General features: G+C 43.5%; 1 protein-coding gene across 2 annotated transcripts; it reads right to left on the bottom strand.

The window, feature by feature from the left end:
* Nucleotides 1-6,301: 6,301 nt before the first annotated feature.
* fktn (fukutin) lies at nucleotides 6,302-12,982 on the bottom strand. Of its 2 annotated transcripts, none has more exons than XM_047372772.1 (10): nucleotides 12,747-12,982; nucleotides 10,042-10,101; nucleotides 9,767-9,964; nucleotides 9,540-9,686; nucleotides 9,278-9,408; nucleotides 9,058-9,190; nucleotides 8,842-8,971; nucleotides 8,603-8,736; nucleotides 8,367-8,491; nucleotides 6,302-6,595 (listed from the first exon to the last, which is right to left on the bottom strand). In XM_047372772.1, exons 1-10 carry the CDS (start codon nucleotides 12,846-12,848, stop codon nucleotides 6,382-6,384), a joined length of 1,374 nt encoding a protein of 457 aa, XP_047228728.1. In that variant the 5' UTR covers nucleotides 12,849-12,982; the 3' UTR covers nucleotides 6,302-6,381. The 2 variants fall into 2 exon arrangements, with proteins under 2 accessions (XP_047228728.1, XP_047228727.1); XM_047372771.1 differs by having other exon boundaries at nucleotides 9,767-9,967; nucleotides 12,747-12,981.
* Between the last annotated feature and the right edge of the window lie 298 nt (nucleotides 12,983-13,280).

Here is a 13,280-nt window from a genome sequence, read left to right as displayed (position 1 = left end):
GAGTGTCTGTTTGGTTCTGCAACAACAAACTGTTAACAACGTTTCCGAATGGGTCCGAAAACCCCCAGATGTTCCACACAAGTTCTTCAATCCGTTCAGTTTTGGGACAACAAAGTTTTGGGAGAAATTTACTGCCAAAAATCAAGAGCACATATTTTCAATTTGAGAGTAGGATTTTATTCTGCTTGTACTTGTAACTAGTGATGCTTGGACTTAAAAGTTCTGCTTTCTTCCAACCATCTTCTGTTGTCCCTCCAGTCTTTGTTTCTGGTCTCTGATCTGATGCTTCTTGTGAAGATCATTTCTCCTCCTGCTTGCTTCATCCTCCCAGAACAAACTTGCTCTCTGCTCGGATAAAAACTGCGCTCTCGAGTTTCTTCGCTGCTCCCAGATTCTTTTGTGCTCTTGATTTTTGGCAGTAAATTTCCCCCACCATCTGTTTGTTGCGGACCCGCAGATCCGGGTTTGGGTTTTGTTCCGGACCCGCAGATCCGGGTGAGGAATTGATTCAATCTTTTTATGTTTTTGTCCTTGGAGTTAAAAAAATGAAATCATCAAAGTTAGAAACCGGCTGATCGGATCTCAAAGAAAACCACGTTGGTAGGAAAGGCCAGCTGGGTGCATCTTTTCCATTGATCCAATCAGTTCTGTGGGAATACACCCCGACCTGCAGACCCGTATGTTTGGGACATAAACCTTCTGTTGTTAAAAGCCTGCTGCAGCACATTAAGCCCATTTTAATTTCACTTAATTGGCTACCTGTACATTTCAGAATTACTTTTAATGGACTGGCCCCTGACCTCCATGAACTCCCAGAACCACATCAAGCTGCCGGGACCCTGAGGTCAGCTGAGCAGCAGCTCCTTAATGTGCTAAAAACTAGACGTAAACTTGGAGGTGACCCGCTGTAGCTGCTCCAACAATGTGAAACCATCTGCCTTGGTATGTCAGACGCGCCTCGTCACTCTTTAACAGTCTTCTTAAAACGCATTTATTTGCTAAACGTCCTTCATCAAAGGTTGGCTGTATTTTAACAGTTTTATTAAAACATGTCTATTTTAACTTCATTCATCTTTTGTAATTCAATTAATTTTATTTATATAGCGCCAATTAACAACACATGTCGTCTCAAGGTTCTTCACAACAGTCAGGTTCAATCATTCCAATTAATCGTAATCATTGAACAGTTCAGTCAGATTCAGTTATTTATTCAAATTGGATAAAAAGTTTTTCTATCTAAGGAAACCCAGCAGATTGCATCCAGTCAGTGACTTGTAGCATTCACTCCTCCTGGATGAGCATGTAGAGACAGTGGACAGTCACTGGTGTTGACTTTGCAGCAATCCCTCATACTGAGCATGCATGTAGCGACAGTGGAGAGGAAAAACTCCCTTTTAACAGGAAGAAACCTCCAGCAGAACCAGAACCAGGCTCAGTGTGAGTGGCCATCTGCCACGACCGACTGGAGGTTTGAGAGAACAGAGCAGAGACACAAAGAGAACAAAGAAGCACTGATCCAGGAGTACAGGTCCTTCTCAAAATATTAGCATATTGTGATAAAGTTCATTATTTTCCATAATGTCATGATGAAAATTTAACATTCATATATTTTAGATTCATTGCACACTAACTGAAATATTTCAGGTATTTTATTGTCTTAATACGGATGATTTTGGCATACAGCTCATGAAAACCCAAAATTCCTATCTCACAAAATTAGCATATCATTAAAAGGGTCTCTAAACGAGCTATGAACCTAATCATCTGAATCAACGAGTTAACTCTAAACACCTGCAAAAGATTCCTGAGGCCTTTAAAACTCCCAGCCTGGTTCATCACTCAAAACCCCAATCATGGGTAAGACTGCCGACCTGACTGCTGTCCAGAAGGCCACTATTGACACCCTCAAGCAAGAGGGTAAGACACAGAAAGACATTTCTGAACAAATAGGCTGTTCCCAGAGTGCTGTATCAAGGCACCTCAGTGGGAAGTCTGTGGGAAGGAAAAAGTGTGGCAGAAAACGCTGCACAACGAGAAGAGGTGACCGGACCCTGAGGAAGATTGTGGAGAAGGGCCGATTCCAGACCTTGGGGGACCTGCGGAAGCAGTGGACTGAGTCTGGAGTAGAAACATCCAGAGCCACCGTGCACAGGCGTGTGCAGGAAATGGGCTACAGGTGCCGCATTCCCCAGGTCAAGCCACTTTTGAACCAGAAACAGCGGCAGAAGCACCTGACCTGGGCTACAGAGAAGCAGCACTGGACTGTTGCTCAGTGATCCAAAGTACTTTTTTCAGATGAAAGCAAATTCTGCATGTCATTCGGAAATCAAGGTGCCAGAGTCTGGAGGAAGACTGGGGAGAAGGAAATGCCAAAATGCCAGAAGTCCAGTGTCAAGTACCCACAGTCAGTGATGGTCTGGGGTGCCGTGTCAGCTGCTGGTGTTGGTCCACTGTGTTTTATCAAGGGCAGGGTCAATGCAGCTAGCTATCAGGAGATTTTGGAGCACTTCATGCTTCCATCTGCTGAAAAGCTTTATGGAGATGAAGATTTCATTTTTCAGCACGACCTGGCACCTGCTCACAGTGCCAAAACCACTGGTAAATGGTTTACTGACCATGGTATCACTGTGCTCAATTGGCCTGCCAACTCTCCTGACCTGAACCCCATAGAGAATCTGTGGGATATTGTGAAGAGAACGTTGAGAGACTCAAGACCCAACACTCTGGATGAGCTAAAGGCCGCTATCGAAGCATCCTGGGCCTCCATAAGACCTCAGCAGTGCCACAGGCTGATTGCCTCCATGCCACGCCGCATTGAAGCAGTCATTTCTGCAAAAGGATTCCTGACCAAGTATTGAGTGCATAACTGTACATGATTATTTGAAGGTTGACGTTTTTTGTATTAAAAACACTTTTCTTTTATTGGTCGGATGAAATATGCTAATTTTGTGAGATAGGAATTTTGGGTTTTCATGAGCTGTATGCCACAATCATCCGTATTAAGACAATAAAAGACCTGAAATATTTCAGTTAGTGTGCAATGAATCTAAAATATATGAATGTTAAATTTTCATCATGACATTATGGAAAATAATGAACTTTATCACAATATGCTAATATTTTGAGAAGGACCTGTACTTTCTATGGGAAGGAAAAGTAAATGTTAATGGATGTAGCTCCTTTAGTCGTTTCATCTAGAAAGAAAGAACAGATAAACTCTGAGCCAGTTTTCAAGGTTAGAGTCTGAAAGAGAGAACATAGAGTTAGTTACAGTAGAAGCTCAGTCAGTAGCCATGTCTAGGAGAGAGAAAGGGTTAAACACTGAAAGACAGGGCCATGTGGATCATCTGTAGAAGGTGAGCATTAAGTTGTTTCCAGCAGAAGCTCGGATGATGTCCCTCTCCAGAAAGGTGTCACAGGTAGACACAGAGTCAGGCCAGGTGTAGCTTCTAGGAAGAGAAAAGAGAGAACAAAGTTAAAAGCTGAAATAACAAAAAATAATGCAGAATTGGAGAGTAGTATGAGAATGTAGCGAAGAAGGTGAAAGTGGTCATTATGTCCTCCAGAAATAGTGCAGCCCACGGTGGGCCGCACTATTTCACCTATTTTAATGGATCTGTTTTTCTTTTGTTTTATGTTATTTTGTATATGTGCAGCACTTTGTGAACCCTAGTTTATTTTAAAGTACTTCATAAATAAAGATGGTATGTTCTCTTGTCCAGAAGCAGAAGGTGTGGCTGGGAAACATCAGGCTTCCAGTAAACTGCAGGAAGGACCTCAAGCTGGTTAACCCGATACCGGAACCAGAACCTTTTCTGGGAACCAGGGTTGTTCTCAATGCAGGAACCTTTTGTAAATTGTATTAGCAGGGTAGAAATGTGCCTCAGAAAGCTCCACCCTGGCAGGGAAGGAGAACTTTGTGGAGCAACCATGGAGATTTGAGAAAGGGTGCAGAACATTTCTTACTGGTTGAAGCCCACCACAGATCATGTCTTCATCATACATCAGCAGTTCTCTGTGTTTTAGTTAATTCGCGTTAAACCTCAGTGAAGGAGGAGGAGGATGAAGGACGCTCTCACTAAAGCCTTTTAGGAGTTTAAATCAGTAAAGTCCACAGAAATGTTGTGACAACCAAGCCCAACCTGCAGGACTGCCAATGTTAACAGATCATTCCAACACTTAGAAGAGGTTTTATTGCTAAAAATCACAGCTTTCATGTGCAAATCTGTTCTAGTTACACATTTCTACAAGGCATGTTCTCAGGTAGATGGTACTTGTGACAGACCTCCTGTGAACAGGGCAAGCATGAAATGGTTCACAGATCCTGAAGCAGACCAAGGAACTTCTTATGGTTCCTGTTATACGCTAGGAGAACTTCAGCTTATCCCTTAAGTCGGGCTTTGAAACAGATTTACAGATTTATTGCACTTCAAAAGGATTAACAGACAAAATAATATTGTCTTTATCAAATTCTAAATCTAAAGATTACTTGAGGCTCGATTTCATTTTCATTAAAAATCATAGAGATATTTTAACACCATCTATATCTTCTATGGTTGAAGAAAGCATGTTCCCCAGTATCTTTAAAATGGCAGTGATGATACCAGTCCACAAATGAGGTGTTAGAAATGACGTGAGCAACTATAGACCAATTATTATACTACCGATAGTTTCCAAAGATATTGAGAACTTCCTCACACAGCCATTGGCAGATCATTTGCAGTTTGGTTTTCCATCTAATCATTCAACTGAAACAGCCTGTTGTTATTTGACGGAAAGCATTAGAGCGAGTCTGGACAGAGCAGGGATAGTGGCTGCTGTGTTCTGGACCTGCGAAAAGCCTTTGATACAGTAAACCACACTGTGCTCTTCTCTAAAGTATCTCATTAAAATTTGTCCAGTGATGCTTTCAATTGGTTTAAGTCGTATCTCTCAGATTGTGTTACGAACACATAATACGTTGTCTTCTATGAAGTCCTGCACCACAGTGGTCCCGTCTTTGGGCCCCCTGTTGTTCAGTATTTATATCAACGAACCTCCGCCAATGTGCAAAGACGTAGACATCATCATGTACGCAGATGATGTCATCTATGTACATGACATAAATCTGGTTGCTATTAAATTGTCTGTTGCACTGGGAAAAATAAGTGACTTGCTTCAAGCTTCTCATCTTACGTTAAACGTCAAAAAAACGGTTGGCATGTACTTTAGTAAGACCAAGAAACTTGAGACATACTGAATATTACTGTTAAGGGCACAAAATTAAATCTGAAATAAAATATTTAGGAGTCCACCTAGATACAACCATGGAGTTCAAAAAACATAAAAAATTTAGGTAATTCGGTCAAATATAACATCTTTACTTTCAGACACATAAGAAACAGCCTCACACTTGAAGCATCCTTGATGTTTTTCAGTGCTGTGGTTGTTTCCCACATCATTTATTGCATTTCTTGTTGGTTTCAGGCTAATGGGATCACAGTGAAACCACTCAGATCTCTCTATACCCAGCCCTTAAGGGCTTTTAAACTTTTCATTATCACCATTGTAACATCCTTAGCAAGTACAATTAGCTAAGTTTCGATAGTTTAGTTGAATACTTAAATTTACAAATGATTTAAAACATTTTTAATATTGCTCCCTCTTCATTAAAGAAGTTCATTCAACTATGTCCCTTTTAAACAACCCCAATAACTAGATTTTGTAAAAAAAAAAATCACAATAAGCTTTTTCATTTAAATCCATCAAACAATGGAAGCAGCTGCCAGACAGTTTGAAGTAATGTGTAGATCTGCAAACATTTTCTCCAAACCTAAGAAAACACATTATTAATAATCAACTGTGTCAACGTCAGTCCTAACGATGTCGATACTTTTCATTCCTTATAATCTACTCTTGATCTATTTGAACCTAGTATTTTTAGTATTTATCAGTTTAGGCTACTTAACCTTTTTAGGTTATGTGTTTTGTATTGTATATGAACTGTGAAGTACTTCTTTTAAAGAGAGAATGGTCATTTTCTGTATTGTGAATTGTTTTATTGTGCACACTTGCCCAGGGACTGCAGATGGAAAGTAGCTTTAGCTAAATCTGGTTTAAAGCATCTCTTCTCATTGTGAGATTAATGTTTTTGTAATAATCCCTGACAAATAACTAATAAACTAAACTAAAGCCCAGCTTTGTTAAACACACTGTAATGTTCCTTTTTTTTAAGGTAATATTTATCAACAAATAACTGTTTGTAAACTGTTGACTTGAGTGAGCAGCAGGAGGCGCCGTTTCCATCTCCATCAAAAACAAATTTACAGTTTTAGTTCAACTTTATTCTCAAAGCCAGTGTTTCACATACATGTCAAAAAAAAGTTGCTGCTCCGCCTCCTCTTAGTAAACCTCGATAAGTCCCGCCCACTCCGCCATAGGCCACACCCCATTTTCCATCACGTTGCTAGGTGATGACTTCCAGTCCCAGCTCCTAACTGGGATGCTCCAGGTGGCGCCATAGTTCGCCATCACGTAATCGAGCGTTTCACACGGAACACGAACTTTGACCTCCAGAAGCTCTGCCCAGCACAGCGAGAATGAAGGGAAGATGTACCTGAAGAAAAAGAAGAAGCTTTATTTACTACAGGTAAGTGAGGGAGACCAAAGAGAAGAAGAACTTGTTGACAGGACATCTTCAGAAGGAGAAACCATGTTTAACTAGACTGAAAGTCTTTGGCATAATCCCAAACATGATTACTTCATCCACAGCAGCATTGGAGGTATCTGTAGAACCTGATCTGTGTTTGGACTGTTCTGATCCAGTGGAGCTGAGTTTTCATCAGAGGTATTTTAAGCAAGAAGGGAGTCTATACTTATGGAGGATTTTCTGGTCCAAGATGAAGACTGGTTCATCAGCTGCTTTAGGTGCTTGGAGCTGCGACCCGTTCAGAAGCTCAGAACCGTGAGGAGCTGATTGCTGCTTGTATCTATTCAGCTGTTGACCCGTGTGAGGTTCTTAACTACAGGAACATTTTAGAGACTCAGGTAAAAAAAAACAACAACAAACTGGACCTCAGTTCTTGTAGTTGAAGATGTTTTGCTCTTCATCTGAAGGATGGTCTCCAGTCAGAGCTTCTAAGCTGTTCAGAACATCTACCTTCACATGCAGATTAGACTCCCTCTACAACGTGGTGGTGTTGGCTCAAACAACTAAGAAGCTCTGAACTTCTCCCTCCCCAGCTTTGAATTGAGAAAGCTGATCAGATGAAGAACGAAACATCTTCAACGGTCCTGGATGACTGAGAAGAACCTTCATCAGCAACATTTTAGAGGAACCTTGCGGGCTGATCTTGACCATGCCAGCCCAGTTTATCAGATTCCCATTAAATAGAGCTGAATGCTCCGATTTCCAGATGCGCCTGAAGTACTCAGCTGCATGTTGCTATAGAAACGCCATCGCTGAGGGAAGATCTCTGTGTCAACAGGAAGCATTTTCATCCGCTCTGTCTATTTTGTGATGCCAAATGATTTGGACCAACACTGATGAGATGGCCTGGCCCGATTCAATCGTTGCAGCGAACAATATCGTTTGGATCTGATTAGAACCTGGAACCGTGTGGGATCAGTGGCATATTGGTGAGGATTCCCAATGAGTCTGTGGACCTGAGGGAGAGACAGGCTCAGTGGGCATCAGGAGATGGAGACATCATCTTGTCTTCATGGTATCACCTCTTATAGATGGTTAAACTGGGTCACCTCCTGTTATTATTGGTGGAACTGCAGGTTCAGAGCTATTCTGAGTTCTGAGGATAAACTCAAGCATGAAGTTTGAAACCCTGCAGCTTCACTCTGTCCTCAGTGGTCTTCTGCATTATTTAGAGTAACTGTGTGTGGATCCATGTAGGTGGTGGAGAGCATTGACACATCTCTGATTTTACACGCCTCATTTAGGAACATCTCCAACTACTAGATCATTAGGTTTCTTTCCTTCCCCGGAGAACACGTGCTATCTGACCGTGCAGCCCGGAGAACCGCTTGCAGAGATTAATCTGCATGTAGGCAGAGACTGGTTCAGCGGAGGAGTCTCGTTCCGTTCCTTATTGATCAGGATGTAGAAAGGAAAGGTTCTTGGTTCCACGTGAACAAACGGTTCCATTCGTTTGGATTCCAGCCTATGCCAGGTTCTAGCAGCAAATCCACACGTCTTTGTACACGAGGTCCCTGTTTTCTCACCATGCCAACACAGAGACGGAAAGACAGACAGAAGAACATAATCCAGCTATTGTTTTAGGAAATGGACCTAGAGTGGGACATATGACTCCAGGATGGAAACAAAGACCGACCTGAAGACAGACGTAACCAGAGATAAATAAGAAGAAGATTACTTGAACTTCCTGCCGCTCTTTGCCTGCGTTCCTCCATTCCACATAATGCCTCCATCCTTGTAAAAGAAGAAAATGTCCAGTTTGATGTCCTCACCCAGAAAGGACAGCTCCAGACTGTCCTCCACCTGTCCTTCAAAACAAAACAGAAGACCATCAAAATAAAAGCAGACTAACTTTAAAATGAAACATCAGTTTGAACTGAAACCTAAACGACGACACGAGTTCAAAACTACGACCTTTCCAAACTTGTGTTTGAGTGACAGCCCCGCATCTCTGAACGCCTCGGCGATGTCGGGCCTAAAGTCGGTGATGAAGATCCCGATGTCCACATCCTGACTGTAGGAGATGATGCTGCACTGCCGGAACCATCCTGAAGGAATCGGTAAAGACAGAGGGGGAAACATGATGGTGCTTTGCTTCTTTTAGTTTGACCTGAAGCTTTAGGACTTTTGTTTCAGTCAGAAACAGGTGATACCCAGACAGGTGCCGCTGCTGATCCAGAAGGGGATGTCAAGCTCCCCCAGGGTCCGAGCAGCTAAATTCAGCAACGCCTTCGCTTTCCTACGAAACTCAACGGCTGCAGTGGACGAATCATCAGGGTAGAGCTGTATTCACACGCAGTGGAGAGAGAGAAAGGTCACATGAGTCTGCCCCTGGCTTCACCCCAAAACAAACAAACAAACAAACAAACCTGGAGGAAGCTACGTGCGTCATGGTAACGACACTCCAGGTACCGGGCCCGTTGCTGCTGCATCAGGAAATGGGAAATGTTGCGCGGGACCCGAATGTCGAGGCTGTCAATGACTGTGAGTATCAGCTCTGGCCTGCAGGGGGCAACACAAACACAGTTACATGATCTCAGAGTCACATGACTTCCAGCAGTCAAATGACCTCTCACATGATGACCTGACCTATCATATGCTCCGGCATGGCGTCCGTAGTCCAGTAGTTTAAAGGGTGCAAAGCTTCGGTCCATATTGGCCTTTATACGCAAGGCGCCGTGCCACAGGTAGTTCCCACTGCGCTCGTACAGGAGCACCACCTGGAGACAAGTAGAGGTACTACAGCAACCTGCAAGAACCTGTGACATGTCTTCCAACAGCAATTCCAACCAAACCAGAACCAATAGAACAGCTTTCAGCTGCAAAATCTAACCAGACAATTGTGGCTTACATGGATGATGTAACCGTGGAGGCGGAACAGGAAGTGCAGGGGGATCTCTTCTCCTGATAGGGTGTCCAGACTGGCCAATCGTGGGTCATGTCCTCTCACCTCGAGCAGCTCGAAGCCTTTCTGTTCAGCAGCCAATAGGAACCCAGGCTGATGGACAAAAACAAAACAGTTAACAGGAAGCTGGTTTCTGTGGCTGCAGGTGTTCACCCTGAAGGTGGCGCACTCACGTTGAGCTTCCACTGGTTGGCTTGCAGAGCAAAAGATGTGATTGGCCGGCCAGTGCACAGGAAGCTGCAGTGCGGCTCACGTATCATACGGTCACGATGCCACAGAGCATCCTGGGAGAGCAGGGTGAGCACGGTGGTGTCGGCGAGGAACACTGCCAGCCGGAAGTGCTGAGCTAACGCCAGGAACTTCTTCAGGGTCTGCTGCAGAGAGAAGAACAAAGTAAGGCTTATACAGAGACAGGGGTGGAACTGGATCAATGGTGGTTCTGACTCACCCGTTGCACTTGGCTGGAGGTCACATGACCTGCAGGGTTCAGGAGGTGTAGACCAGTTTGCTGCAAAACCAGCAGAAAGAATTTTAAATCTACGTCTTCTTAACGAGAAGCACCAGAACTGTTAGGGTACTGGATCATCCCTGGTCTGACTCAGCCGAACCCGTCTGATGATGCAAGGCCAGAACATCAGAGTGAACTTCACACAAGGGACTCTTGAAGCTAAAGAGCTGAACGCTGTAGAACTGTTTGGGTCGATATTGTAAACGCGGAAAAACTAGATCACCCCATTAAACATTCGGTTCTGGTTTACATCTCAGGTAAAAACCAACAATTCACATTATTTTACTTTTACTAAAGTATATATTTTGACAACAATTTGTTTTCTAGCAGAAGAAAAAGTTAGGACACCCTCTTCATAGCTAGGGTTAGAACTTCAATGAGAAGCTTCTTGTCTCCATCTGTCATCCCTGACATCAGCCTGAAGACCGTTTGCTCCACTCCACACTTTCAGCTGTGAGATGTTTGTAGAGTTTCCCCATTTCAGCCTGATTTAAGTCACCCCACAGAACTTCAATTTGATTGAGATCTGGGCTTTGACTATGCCATTCCAGGACTTTTCATTTTCTAATTCTCAACAAATCTGTGGTGGATTTGGTGGTGTGTTTTGGGTCATTGTCATGTTGCTGGGTCCAGATGGTCTCAGACTATTCCTTAAACATCCTCTGATACATGATGGAGTTCATCATGGCCTCTATGATAGTGAGCTGGACCGGTCCTGCTGCAGCAAAGCATCACCAAACCATAAGACCTCCACCTCCATGCTTCACAGTTGGTATGAGGTTCTTATCCTGGGATGCTGTATCTGGTTTAACCCAAACCACGGCACCTGCTGTAGGTCCCATGATGACATTTTAGGCTGTTTCTTTTAGCATCTTGCGGTCTGCTTTCAGGGTGAACTTGCTTGGACAGTCAGACCTGGACATGTTGGTTGATGTTTTGAATGTCCTCTTTCATAGATTGTTATCCATAGTGTTGTGGCTGATTGCTAATCCTTCTGAGACCTCTTTAAAGCCCTGACCAGGCTCAGAAGCTGCTCCAATCTTGTCTGTGAAGGCTTCAGACAACTCTTTGGATCTCACCATGTTGTTCACTTTCACTTCAACAGTCAGGGGCACCAAACTAAATGACAGAGGTTTAAACAGAGCAAACCTCCTTCTAAATGCTGAGTAGAGATCTTCTCACCATGCCCACCTGATGTGATACGCCTGTGTGGGTTTTAGTCATTTAAGTAAGAATACATGTGGGGTGCACTAATTTATTATTACATTTGTGCTGTTTTTATTTATTTAGATCACTAGGACACTAATAAAGATATAAATCCAGAAGCATCACGGCTACAAAGCGCCTGCAGGAACAAGAATTCACTTTCTAGAGAATCCATAAAGCACAGCTGAGGATAGATATAAAAATACAGAGCAAGTTATTTTACAGATCTCTAAACCAGAATACTACAGTAAATTATTAGATTGAAATAAATGCCATATTTAAAGTATCTGGAAGATAACCCTTTATGAATTAAAGAACACCTCATATTCTGAACTCTTCTCTTACTTTGGCGTATTTGAGTCCCTGTGTGGAAGTTTGAGGCAACGCTTACAGAACCTCCCTCGGACCGCCATGGAGGTTCTATCAGAATGGAGCCAAAGGCAGGTTTTCATAGTCAAAGCAGTTCAGTATTTATAGGTTCAAACAGCACAGCTGATCCATGAAGCTAGAAACGAACAACTGCCAGAAAACACACAGAAACCTGTCTTTGATAGAGCAGGAGGCTGCGACTTCGAGGAAAACCTCAGAACCAGAACCACCGTGAACAGAAGACGCATTTCAGTCAAAGGCGTGAAGGTTTGGAATAAACTTATTATCTGAAGGTAGAAGGGTGGAGAGGGGCGGTGAGCAGCACCGGTACCTAGACACTGCTGATGGGACGGTTGTGTGTGATATTCTTCATTTCTCCTGGTCTGTATTTAGGTTTGAATATGTATTCTAGATACATCAGATGAACATTGGCTTAGGAGCATCAGGAAGATTATTCATGGTTCTTATAGTCGCTTTGAAGTAATAATCGGTTAAGCAGGATGAGTTCCTCAAGGAGAATGTGGTTTGATCCAATAACAGGGTGTAGAAACATCTGGCTGGTTCCTCATGAAGGAACCAGCAGGTCTCCATCTGTTCCTGCACACAGACAACTTCCAGGAAGCAATCTGACTCTCTCCCAGGATGGACACAAACCTTGGGTTACAGACCTAGAGATGAAGACGGACATTATTTTTAGCAACAGTTGCTTCTCTGGAGTCATTGCTGATGTCTTTCCACCTTGATGTAGAGCTAGCTCTTAGATCCTGTAGAGCAGTGATGGTGGACTCACAGCTTTTCTGTTCCTGCTTCCTTGTTAGAGTAATAAACCTGTTCAGAACCAGGTCCGTTTATTTTGTCCGGGCGCAGAACACCTGGACCACAATGAATCCAATGATCCATCTGGACTGAGCTGGAAATCTGGGAATCTTTCAGGATCATCATTGGACGGCCATGGGGCGCTGATCCAGCTGTTCTGGATCATGTGACTCACCTTTAGTTGGCAGAACCTGAACTGTCCCTCTGTTTCACACAGATCACCCCTTACCTGAGCGGATAGCCCCGCCCCTCACCTTGCTGACGTAGTTCCGGTAGTAGTAGATCTGGAAGAGCAGGAACGCGCAGCTGCTCACGAGCAGCAGCACAAACACGAGGGTCCGGTTCACGCGAGGCATCCGGTACCAAGCCGTTGACGTCTGAACCGAGCTATCCTAACAAGGCAGCGGCGCTAAGCACCGCAAGCCGTGCGCCGCCATGTTTAAACCTCAGCAGAGAAGCCCCGCCCATTTCCTGTCAGCCCCTTCACAGTAAAAGTCCCCACATCCGGTTTGAATGTCAGAAATCATTGAAGCTTATCTACAGTATAATGCCTGAACTTCCCCGCCTTCAGCTAATTTCATTTAACTGGTATTATTTTCAGACGTGCTTTAATTCTTATAAACTTGTGACGTTGTTGACTGTTGGACATTTTCGCTTTTGTGGTGAAACTGTGACACATCTGTTTTGGGACTGATCCAACACAGAGATTCTGGAAATAATTCAGCAGATTTATTATCGATCATCTTTTCAAGGACGTTTCATTATGATGGGAAAATGAGTTATTTGGA

The sequence above is a fragment of the Girardinichthys multiradiatus genome, chromosome 8, assembly GCF_021462225.1.
Source record: "Girardinichthys multiradiatus isolate DD_20200921_A chromosome 8, DD_fGirMul_XY1, whole genome shotgun sequence".
NCBI lineage: Eukaryota > Metazoa > Chordata > Actinopteri > Cyprinodontiformes > Goodeidae > Girardinichthys > Girardinichthys multiradiatus.
This window is presented reverse-complemented; position numbering and strand designations above follow the sequence as displayed.